The 10,980-nt window shown below is 42.8% G+C and overlaps 1 protein-coding gene across 1 annotated transcript in view; it reads right to left on the bottom strand.

Annotated features, from left to right (window-relative positions):
- Positions 1-10,704, bottom strand: part of kcnq3 (potassium voltage-gated channel, KQT-like subfamily, member 3) — a 25,540-nt gene extending 14,836 nt beyond the window's left edge. The window contains exons 1-8 of the mRNA XM_034888535.1: positions 10,537-10,704; positions 9,439-9,565; positions 8,035-8,207; positions 6,965-7,138; positions 6,058-6,168; positions 4,034-4,129; positions 2,100-2,194; positions 996-1,022 (exon numbers count right to left, since the gene is read on the bottom strand). Coding sequence (XP_034744426.1) covers positions 996-1,022; positions 2,100-2,194; positions 4,034-4,129; positions 6,058-6,168; positions 6,965-7,138; positions 8,035-8,207; positions 9,439-9,565; positions 10,537-10,665 — 932 coding nt within the window. The 5' untranslated portion in view covers positions 10,666-10,704. The remainder of the gene's footprint in view (positions 1-995; positions 1,023-2,099; positions 2,195-4,033; positions 4,130-6,057; positions 6,169-6,964; positions 7,139-8,034; positions 8,208-9,438; positions 9,566-10,536) is intronic.
- Between the last annotated feature and the right edge of the window lie 276 nt (positions 10,705-10,980).

The following is a 10,980-nucleotide window of genomic DNA, read 5'->3' as shown; positions in this document are numbered from 1 at the left end:
GGACAGAGGGAGGCTGGGTTTTGAGTTCCTCTAGAAAAAAAAAAATTGCTTACTATGTAAAATAAGTACAGTCTGGGGTGAAGTAAAGTGAGGGGGACAGACTGGTCAGGAGGACATTTATTGAGGAGCAGTTACTCATATGGATGAAATGAGGGACATCCGGATGAAATGAAATGAGGGACATCCGGATGAAATGAAATGAGGGACATCTGGATGAAATGAGGGACACTCAGCTGAAATGAGGGACATCCGGATGAAATTAAATGAGGGACATCTGGATGAAATGAGGGACACTCAGCTGAAATGAGGGACATCAGGCTGAAATGAGGGACGTCCGGCTGAAATGAGGGACATCAGGCTGAAATGAGGGACATTCGGCTGAAATTAGGGACATCCGGCTGAAATGAGGGACATCCAGATGAAATGAGGGACATTCGGCTGAAATTAGGGAATGACGGGATTCAAGACTTTCAAGGCCTAAGATTTAGATCTTTTTAAATTCTAAATGGTTTTAAGGCTCCACGCAGACCCTGTACGTGGTCCCACCGATGTCTGTGGTCTCCAGAAGTAACTGCGTAGGTCTCTGCAAAGGTCTTGTGACATTTCAGCAGCTAATGAAGACAAACTCAAATCAGTGAAATATTCAGGGCGTCCTGCAGAGACGTGTTAATAACCCTCCACGCGATGGAGAAACTCAAACCCAGAGACCCCGTCTCGGGCCCTAATCACCCGATCAGAACCGTCGTTCATCACTGAAACACAACTAATGGACTCACTAATAGGTTGCTAAAAAATTAAAATAAACAACCTTTCCTCCGAACTAGCCGGGGTTTCAAATCACCATTCACTGATTTATTAGACAACTTAATACATGAAGCTATTTTCAAAGCAGAAAACCTTCATTAGTGTGTCCCCGGCTAATTAAAGCAGGATCAGACCAACTCAGTCCCCCCCGCCCCCCCACCCCCGCTGGAGATCAAACAGCAGTGACCTACCTCGCCATGGCCTCCAACTGCTCCTTCCTACGGATGAAGAGAGAAGCAAAGTTAACAACTGAACACATAGCAGCGCTCCACCATCTTTGGACGGTCTCTGTAAGTCAAGAGACACGTTTGAACGCTTCGGTGTGAAGGCTCAGTGCGCGGGAACGAGACCTTTTAGGTCTTTCAGGTCCAAAAAGCTCCATAATCCAATCAGTACTGTGGTCTTATGGCATGAAAATGTCCCTTTATGAGTTTTTTTAACATTTATATGCGTCCCTCCCCCTCAGCCTGACTATGGACCCTCAGTGGATAGAAATGGGGATTGGTGTAGTACTCGAGTCCGGTCTTGGACTTAAGTCCGGACTCAAGACTGTTTTTCTATGTTCTCTGACTCGCTACTATTTGGACTCGGACTTGTCTCGGCCTCGGCCACTGGTCTTGCCCAATGTGGCTTCTGGTCTGGACCGAGTCCAGGTGTCTTTATTATGCTGATGATAACATTGTAGGGAAAGGGAAACCCAGAAGGATTGTCTTGATACGTCTTGCATAAGACCTTTATTCTGTCCTGACTTAGACTCAAACCTCTTTGGACTCGGTCTTGACTAAGACTCAAACCTCTTTGGACTCGGTCTTGTCTTGGACTCAAACCTCTTTGGACTCGGTCTTGTCTTGGACTTAAACCATTTTGGACTTGGTCTTGTTTTGCACTCTAACCTTTTTGGATTCTGTCTTGTTTTGGACTCAAACCTCTTTGGACTCGGTCTTGTCTTGGACTCGACTAATCCTGGTCTTGCGCTTGTCTTGGACTCGACAAAGGATGTCTTGACTACAGCCCTGCGGTATCCTAGTCTGCCTTTGAGAAAATGAAAGCTCAGATAGGCTGAGCTGGAATATTGCCCCTTATGAGGTCATAAGGATGAACGTTAAAGCACAGGGACTAAATACACAGGGTAACGAGGTTGGGACCAGGGACAGGGGACACAAACCAGGGGCGGGGTAGACACTCAGCCAGGAGGGAAAACACGAGACAGGAAGTACAGCGAGACACGACACAGGAGAAAAAAAACGAGACTCCAAAATAACAGAAACTCCCAATCATGACGTGGTGTTACGTACCTGAAACAGGGGAGAGAGATGATGGTTTCATAAAATCTCCACGTGGCTATGAGGTCTTCCCTGATTGGATTGGTGGAATAATATCGCCAGGCGGACTGGATACAGGAAGACAGAAAGGCAAAAAGTCTCACAACTACAACAGTTGAATGGACACGTTGAAAAAAGAGACAAGCATGTCAAAAAGAACAACACATTGGAAAAAGCAAAAAATAATTTTAAGTGTCGGGACGGTTGAGAAAAGTGACAAAAATAAAGAGAAAGGCATCAAGAATGTCCAAAAAAGGAACTATCGCCACCAAAAAGCAACAAAAGTGACCCCAAATTTTGCAAAATAAGTGACAAGAATGTTGAAAAGTTCATCACTGATCACTGTATCCTAAATCTAGATGAGTCATTTAAAGAGATCACTGTGTGCTAACTCTGCTTTTTACCCCTTGACCTCCACTGAAATGGTCCGTCCGCCAGTCTTTCATTTCTTGGAGTATCTTCAAATACTTTAAATTCCTTAAATAAGTACGAGCTAATCTGACAGGTAATGGAAGTCAATAAACTGTAATCATTAATAAAAGTATTTAAAATACAACAATGGGACATGTCTTTATATGTATATATATATATTTATGTCTATATCCCTCATGTTGTCCCCATGTTGTCCTCATGTTGCTCTTATGTTGTCCTCGTATTGTACTCATGTTGTCCTCATGTTGTCCTCATGTTGTCCTATATCAATGTTCTTTTTAATTCCCCAAAATAACATGATTGATTCCACCCAACACTCTTTGCCAAGTACAAATCTCTACTTTCTCTGCGTTAATAAGTTAGTGTTACGTAGTGTTGAAACGTCCAAAAAGTGACAAATATTGTAAAAAAGGACAAAAGTGTTGAAAAGAACAGCAATGTGTCCAACGTCTCCAACGGCAATGTGTCCAACGTTTCCAACAAAAATGTGTCCAACATATCCAATGGCAATGCGTCCGACGTGTCCAACGACAGTGTGTCCAACGACAATGTGTCCAATGGCAATGCGTCCCATGTGTCTAACAACAGTGTATCCAACGTGTCCAACGACAGTGTGTCCAACGGTAATGTGTCCAATGTGTCCAACAACAGTGTGTCCTACGACAATGTGTCCAACGACAGTGTGTCCAACGACAGTGTGTCCAACGTGTCCAACGACAATTTGTCCAATGTGTCCAATGGCAATGCGTCCCATGTGTCTAACAACAGTGTGTCCAACGTGTCCAACGACAGTGTGTCCAACGTGTCCAACGGTAATGTGTCCAATGTGTCCAACAACAGTGTGTCCAACGACAGTGTGTCCAACGTGTCCAACGGTAATGTGTCCAATGTGTCCAACGACAGTGTGTCCAACGGCAATGTGTCCAACGGCAATGTGTCCAACGACAGTGTGTCCAACGACAGTGTGTCCAACGTGCCGATGCTAAAGACATAAGCCTCAGCTTTCTGCTGAATGAACGCTCTAGCTGTTATGGTGAATTATTATCATTAATAAATTAGAGTAATAATAATATTATTTATTATTATTGTTATTTGTCCGGTCCGTTCTTGAGGGGTTCCGCAGGGAACCGGAGGGTCGCTGGTTCAATTCCCTGAAGGGACCAAACTATTGTGGTGGACTGGCAGCTGGAGAGATGCCACTTCTCCTCCTGGGCAATGCCAGGTGCTCTTGAGCAAGGCGCCGAACCCCCCCCCAACTGCTCAGGGAGCCGGTCCAGCACTGGCAGCCCCCCCCACCCACCCACACTCTGACATCCCTCCATTACTGCATGACTAGGTCCTGAGCATGTGTGTGTATTTCAGGCCTGTGTGTAGTGATTATAGTGAATTGTAATTGCCCCCTGGGGATCATTAACAGTATAAATTAAATAAAATAAAATTATAAAGGTTGCTGATCTGATGCCGTGGCGTCTCACCTGGATGAGCCCGGCGGCAGGATGGCGGCGCTTCTCAAAGTGCTTCTGTCGGTGCTGCTCCTGGACCTTCAGAGCCAAACCTGAGCCCAGAATCCCCTGCAGACACAAAACACACCGTCAACACCACGGCCGCATCGGGAGCTGACCGTGTGCCGTGCATGTAACGCCACGAGAGCACGAGAGATCATAATAATGAAAATAACTTTATTTATAAAGCGCTTTCCAACAAGTAACAAGGTGCTTTCCATTCAAGTTAAAAGCAACAACAAATACAACAACAACAACAACATTCGAATTTCTTTTGTTATTTATTTAAATATTTGAATAATTTTCACATATTTAGTGCTGAAATGCACTCTGTTAATTGTGTACTACACTGCTCAAGCGTCTGCAGTGTCAATGCAACGTGGTTTCAAAGAAACTTATGTTGAAGATGTTAAGAATGTACGATTTGCCTCAAGTCCTAAATGCGCGCTTTGTTTTTACATGAAGAAGAAGAAGAATACGTAACACAGTAACAGAAGATATGTTTTATAAATCTTATTTGTGGGCGTTAGGTTGTCATCTCAAGTCTTTACTAGTTGAGATAAACTAATGAAATAAAATCAATGTAATGAGTTCTTAGATGAGACTTAAAAGAAGATGTGTTGGCTTTCCTAACCCCCCCTCTTAAATAAAACTAAAATATTAATTTATTTTACCTTCATTTTGTCAGGCAAGTCAATAAGAATAGGTTGTAATTTACAATGTTAGCCTGACAGCAAAGCTGTGTGTCATCAGCATAACTATAGAAATGTATCTTCTATCTGCCTCCTGTTGATGTTTTCAAGTGGCAACAAGTAAAGGTTGAAAAAGCAAAGGACCTAAGACGTAACCCTGTGGGACACCACAAACAACTACAGATTGTAGAAAATTCACATTCATTCACGCTTAGCAAAAACCTCGTGAGTAAAGTCAGTGATCTAATTTTCAACTGTAGTCCTAGTCACCTAGCATGCATGTCTTTATGGTGGGAGGAAACCAGAGCACCAGGGAGTGACCTACCAGAGGATCTCAGGTCACGTTTTGGCTCCTATGGGGTAAGAAGTTCTGCTGGTTATGCTGCACAGTTCATTTAAATATTGTCTTAACATTTTGGATGCAGCTGACACAATTGTCTAAAGGGGGTGTCGGTTCCCCACTGTGAAGGGCAAAAGACACTACTAGCTGTTGTTTTATGGACGTCATTTGATGCTCCAAACACACATTGGATTGGTTCTGTACAGACAGAAACGGGAGTCAAATAATAGAAAATTGGCTTATATTGAAAAATCCTTGGGTTGTGATTAGCACCCGGATTGTGGCTGCACCTGCTGCAGTGGTCCTAAGATAACTTAAGTAGTGAACAGGCTTATTTGAACCCAAACCACCGTCTTTTCAGGGACCTAATCAAGTTTTTTAGTTGCCTGAACCAGTTCTCCACTGCAGGGGCTTGAGGAGCTCGTGATGCGAGACATCGATAGTACAAGGTTCAAAAGTGGAGTTAATTTTATATTTGGAAAGCTGTACGGCTCAGAATTTAATGTAATTTATATTTGAGTTTATTTACTAGAAATGTATTTCAGTTAATCATTTACAAATTTATGTTACACAATTATTAGTTACATACTTACATGTTTAAATATTTAACAGTCATAATATTCTGTTGAATCTACCTCTCTGATTTCCTCACGTTTACCTTGATTTACGTTCTAGCTTCTGATTGGTTAGCACAGTCAGGTGGAAGACGGGGAACGGGGAAGTGTGGTGATTATGATCGATGTTCAGTAAAAGTATGCTACTGAGAAAGATATCCTTCTCCATCTTGCTGTTTACTCCCATAGAGAGTGATCCCCCACCACATATCAAACCCTCACGTTAGCACAATAGCATAAGAATTGTTGTAGGAGGATGCATTGCTGCAGTTAACCATCATCAGCGGCATGAGTTAAATGTATTCAGAATCCAATTAATATACAGTATACAACACAAGAGAGTGTACCCACTGCAGGCAAAGCAAAGAAGGACACTCCGATCAGAGCAAAAGTGCCGGCTAACAGTCTCCCAGCCCAGGTCTTTGGGGTTTTGTCCCCGTAACCGATGGTGGTCAGCGTGATCTGCAAAAGACACAAAAGAAGCTTTACCATTTTCTTTTTTAAGATTGTTTTTGGGGGCTTTTCCCCTTGTAGTGATAGTGGATAGACATGAATTGGGGCGCGAGATGGAGGGTTAACACGCTGCAGGACACTTTTACTGTTTTTTTTTAACTTTAAGTAGAAGTAGAATTTAAATTTGGGACTTCTTTCTGAGGGTTCTTGGGCGTTTGGCCAAAGCCTGGTAGACCTTCTGGGGGCCAGGGCTGAGTTGACAAGGTCTTGAGGGATTTGTCGACTACGAAGTGCTACAGGAGACATTTGTAACAGCACTAACACAGAGTAATGGCATCGGAAGAGTCTCAGTGTCCTTCTCTGCAGAAATTATCGGTAGTTCTGTTGGGAAACTCGGCTTTGAGCCCTGCTCCGCTCTGTGAACTCCGGATCAACCCACTAGAAGGTCTCGCAGTAGCTCAAACGGTCACAACATCATTGGGAACATGCAGCTGTGGATGATTGAGTGTCTTGCTCGAGGATATTTGAGCTGGGCAGATGCTTGCTATCACAGAACTTGAACTGTGGCCCCCAATGTTGAAGGGCGTCTCCTTAATGAGGCTGGAAACCCTGCAGAGTACCTCAGAGCATGAAGCTCGGCCAAAACTGGACCAATCCACAACAAGCTACCGGCTCACTAGCAGCTTTTATTTCTTTGTCTTTTGTTGGATTCTTTGAAAAAAATATCAAGTTCTTCAGCCGCAGTCTTTGTCCTTCTGAACACTGGATTAAAAGGTAGCATTGTACCGGGATGTAAACTACGTACCAGCCCCCACCACAGTGCGTCGGCGTAGGTGTCGAAGTCCTGCGGTTTGGGTTGAGCGGTGGGGTTGTCCTGGTTGGACACGTCCATGGAGACGTCGTCCTTCTCCACCAGGTAGACCAGGAAGGACGCCAGGATGAGAGACAGGAAGCCGATGTACCAGGCTGTGATCAACTCCTACACAAACAAACGCATTACATATTACACAACTTCACACAGATGTTACAGGTTTTCTAGTCTACATCAACATCGTTCCACTTCCAGGACTGTTCAGGTGCAGCCAGATCTCCGTCCCCGTCCTCTGTCTCTGTGTTGACGCTTTAACCTGCGGCTGATTTCTGAGGACTATGGTTACCTGGTCCTCAGGTCTCTGCAGGGTAAATCCAGACAGCTAGCTGGACCATATGTCCAATCAGAGTTTCCTGTTAACAACAAAAACTACACATGTTCCACCAAAACAACTTCCTTCCTGAGACTATTTTGCAGTTGCTTAGCGCCACCCATAACTATTGTAGTATGTTTAAAGAAATGCTGATAAAGCATAGCACGTTTTTCTCCCATCCCAGAATGTTGTGTGTGGTCTAGCCAGACCTTTGGTCTGACAATGTGAGATTCAAGGTTTACGTGGTGTACGGATGCTTACTTTCCATTTATGACAGATCAATTTAACACTGCCCTGTCTTTGAAACATATTGGGAGGATGTGTCTTTCTCTGTTGACGTTCAGTGCTTTTCTCCAATTTCATGCTATGTGTATATTAGAGCGTGTCCTTGTCCCCAGACCCAGGTATGTGCTGTAGGAGGCAATAAAAACTCTAAATATGTTTCAAAGTTAGCTTTTTTTTAAAAATCAAGACACTGTAGAGCAACAAAAATCACTCAATTAATTGATTACTTTCTTGGGTTCCAGCTTGTTAAATGTGAACATCTTGTAGTTTCTTCTCTCCTCTGTGACAGCAAACCGAATATCTTCTTTTGTTTCTTAATTGCGACATTTTAAAAGTTTGCTTAAGATATAATAATTAGACAGAAAACATGGCTACTGGTGTCAAACCGAGTCGCGTCTGTTCCTACCTTACTGTGAGCGTAGATGGCCGACCCCAGCAGTTTCCAGGTCCCCCCCCTCCGGTCCATGCGCAGCATCCGCAGGATCTGCAGGAAGCGCAGGCTGCGCAGGGACGTGGCCAACACGTTGCCCTGGTTACGCACCGCCACCACCGGCACCGAGGCAATCAGCACGAAGATGTCTGAGACAGAAGAGGACTCTGTGTGTGAGGCGTCATCGCACCGATAATGAGTCTGACCCCACAAAGTTATTAAGACTTCTTTGTGGAGCGATGAATGGGGGTTGTTAGAGCTGTGGATTAGCTCTGTGTAAGAGCTGATTGAACCTACAAGACGTTGTTTAAATGCCGTTAATGAGATTTAGTTTCAACGCATTGGAAGCGGGTTAATGGATATTATCATCCGGTGCTTCATGGTGTCGTCACAACACTTCTTTCATTTCTTTTTTTATACCAGAATATCTGAACTGGAGAAAGTGGCACGAAAAGAAAGTAAAGTACAATAACCTTAACATTTGGACTTAAGAATGGTACTCTAGAATTAAAAAAAAGTTTAAATGTTTCATCACTGAGTAATTACACATGTGTTAATGTATTAAGATGTATGCTGCTGCAGTTAGATATCATAGATATGTGACCATGGCAACGAAGAGCCAATGAGGAGGGGTTTTACTAACAAGGGTGAAAAGTAACCGCCCCTGGAGTAGAAGGAATATAGACGGGAAGGAAGACGAGATTTTTGGGGCAAAATAGATGTAAAGCAACTGTTTCTGGCCCGCTGCAGCGTAATTCTTTGTGCTTTGTCTTATCATTTTTTTTAAATAAATCTTTGTGTTAATCTTCCATTGGACCCAAGCCTCCTTCTTCAGAGATTCAATGAACAGGAAGTTAGTTAACTCTAACAGTACTGAGTAAATGTACTTAGTTACATTCCACCACTGGTCAAGTTACTAGTTACTCTCTTTTGAGAGAAATTAGTTATATTAAAATATTACTGTGTTTGAATTGTAATGCGTTACAGTACTTTTGAGTTGCTTTCACCAAAATAAGATTGACTTTATCCACTTTAATACATCATAGATTATTCATAATAATTTCTATAATTAATATGAATATGCAAAGTAACTACAGATATAAACATAGAGGAGTAAAAGGTACAAATGCAAGTAGGAGAAGGAAAATACTCAATTAAAAGTACGGCGTGTAAAGAAATCATTTGGTTGGTGAATTATTAAAAAAACCAAACCCCACTAAATGTTGCGTTAAAATGCGTTGTAACCCGCGTTACTTGGACTGCGAAGCGTATAATACCACCAACATTTAATGAGTAATGCACTGCAGCAAGTAGAAATGCATTGCTCCCAACACTGTTGACACTGTCACCCTCTTGTTTTCCATGATTCCAGCTCCTTACCTAGGATACAGAGCGGTTTGCGGGCGAACTTGAGCCTCCCCCGCCATCCTTTGTAGCGGCAGCAACATCCCGCCGCCCAGACCCTCAGTGCAAACTCTGCTCCGAATATGAAGATGGCGAAGGTTTCCTGTACGGGGAAAAAAAAACAAAAAGGAAAACAGTCACTGTTTGGTATACTTAGACTGTCTTTAATAATCCTTTTGGTACGACTCCTGCAAGGAAATTGAAATTTCCAGCATCGGTTTTTAGCAAGAATACAGTATAGAAGACAATATAAAGATAACAGTAATAAAAATAGTAATAATAATAACAACGATAAGAACCTTTGGCTTATAAAGCTATAAATGATCAGTCAAAACGCATCACAGTCTAGTTCTACTGTATTCCAGCATTTAAAATGACACTACATGTCACTTAGCTGACGCTTTTTATCCAAAACGACTTATATTGCTATATATCACACACCTCTGGAGCAACTAGGGGGTAAGTGCCTTGCTCAGGGACACAGTGGTTGATGTATCGCAGTGGGAATTGAACCCAGATCTCCCACACCAAAGGCATGGGGTCGTATCCACTGCACCACACTCTAGGAAATTTCTGTTTAGGACTTAAAAGTTGTATGACTGTATGTTTTCTAACAGAAATTGTCCACAGAAAGTGTTTTCCAGTTGTATTTGTGTTTATTTATATATCAGAGTGCATTATGGGTAATTTATCTGTGCTCCGTCTGCATTTCCCCAGTAGGTCCCTGGGTGAGTGAGCGTCAAAAGCCTCAAAAAAGCTTCATAAGGGGAACAAAAAGCTTTGAAAATGTGTAAAAAAGCGCCAAAAAGCGTTGAAACAAGCGTCCAAATTACTTAATCTGAGAGAATGTGAAACAACATTTGAAAAAACTGAAAATGTTCTGAGTTTGTACATCAATTTCTGTGTTTAATTTCCGTTAATGAGCTGGCGGAACTTTCTTTTCTGTTATTTTACGGATTTATTTCTTAGAATGCACCCCCACCACCACTAAATAATGTTATAATAGTAACACAGGTCCACATCAGAGTAGCCTAAAAGGTCGGACACAGATGGGAAGAAATGGCGTCCTCTCACCAGTATGACGAGCCAGTGTGCCGACACCTTCTCGTGTTCCCTGAATGTCGTCAGAATGGCGAGAATCAAGCATCCCAGAACGATTAAAAACCTGCAGAGACACAGAATAACAACAACAGGTGAGTACATGCTGCAGGGGGAGACCACGGCATACCAGGTATCCAGTACATATCCATGTCCTGCACTTATGGAACCAGTGTATATCCTGCACCTGCTGCTACTGCACTTCTGGTTAGATCTAAACTGCATTTCGTTGCCTTGTACCTGTGTAATGACAATAAAGTTGAATCTAATCTAATCTAAACATGGGCACAGTGTGTTGAAGGCAGTGGCCTATTGTTGCCACTAGAGGGAGCTACATCTCTACTGTTCACTGTCACAGTCAGCTGCAGCACATCAACAACAACAACAGTCACACGCATACTATATACACGTATAAAGCAG

Source organism: Etheostoma cragini, chromosome 12, assembly GCF_013103735.1.
Source record: "Etheostoma cragini isolate CJK2018 chromosome 12, CSU_Ecrag_1.0, whole genome shotgun sequence".
NCBI classification, from domain to species: domain Eukaryota; kingdom Metazoa; phylum Chordata; class Actinopteri; order Perciformes; family Percidae; genus Etheostoma; species Etheostoma cragini.
This window is presented reverse-complemented; position numbering and strand designations above follow the sequence as displayed.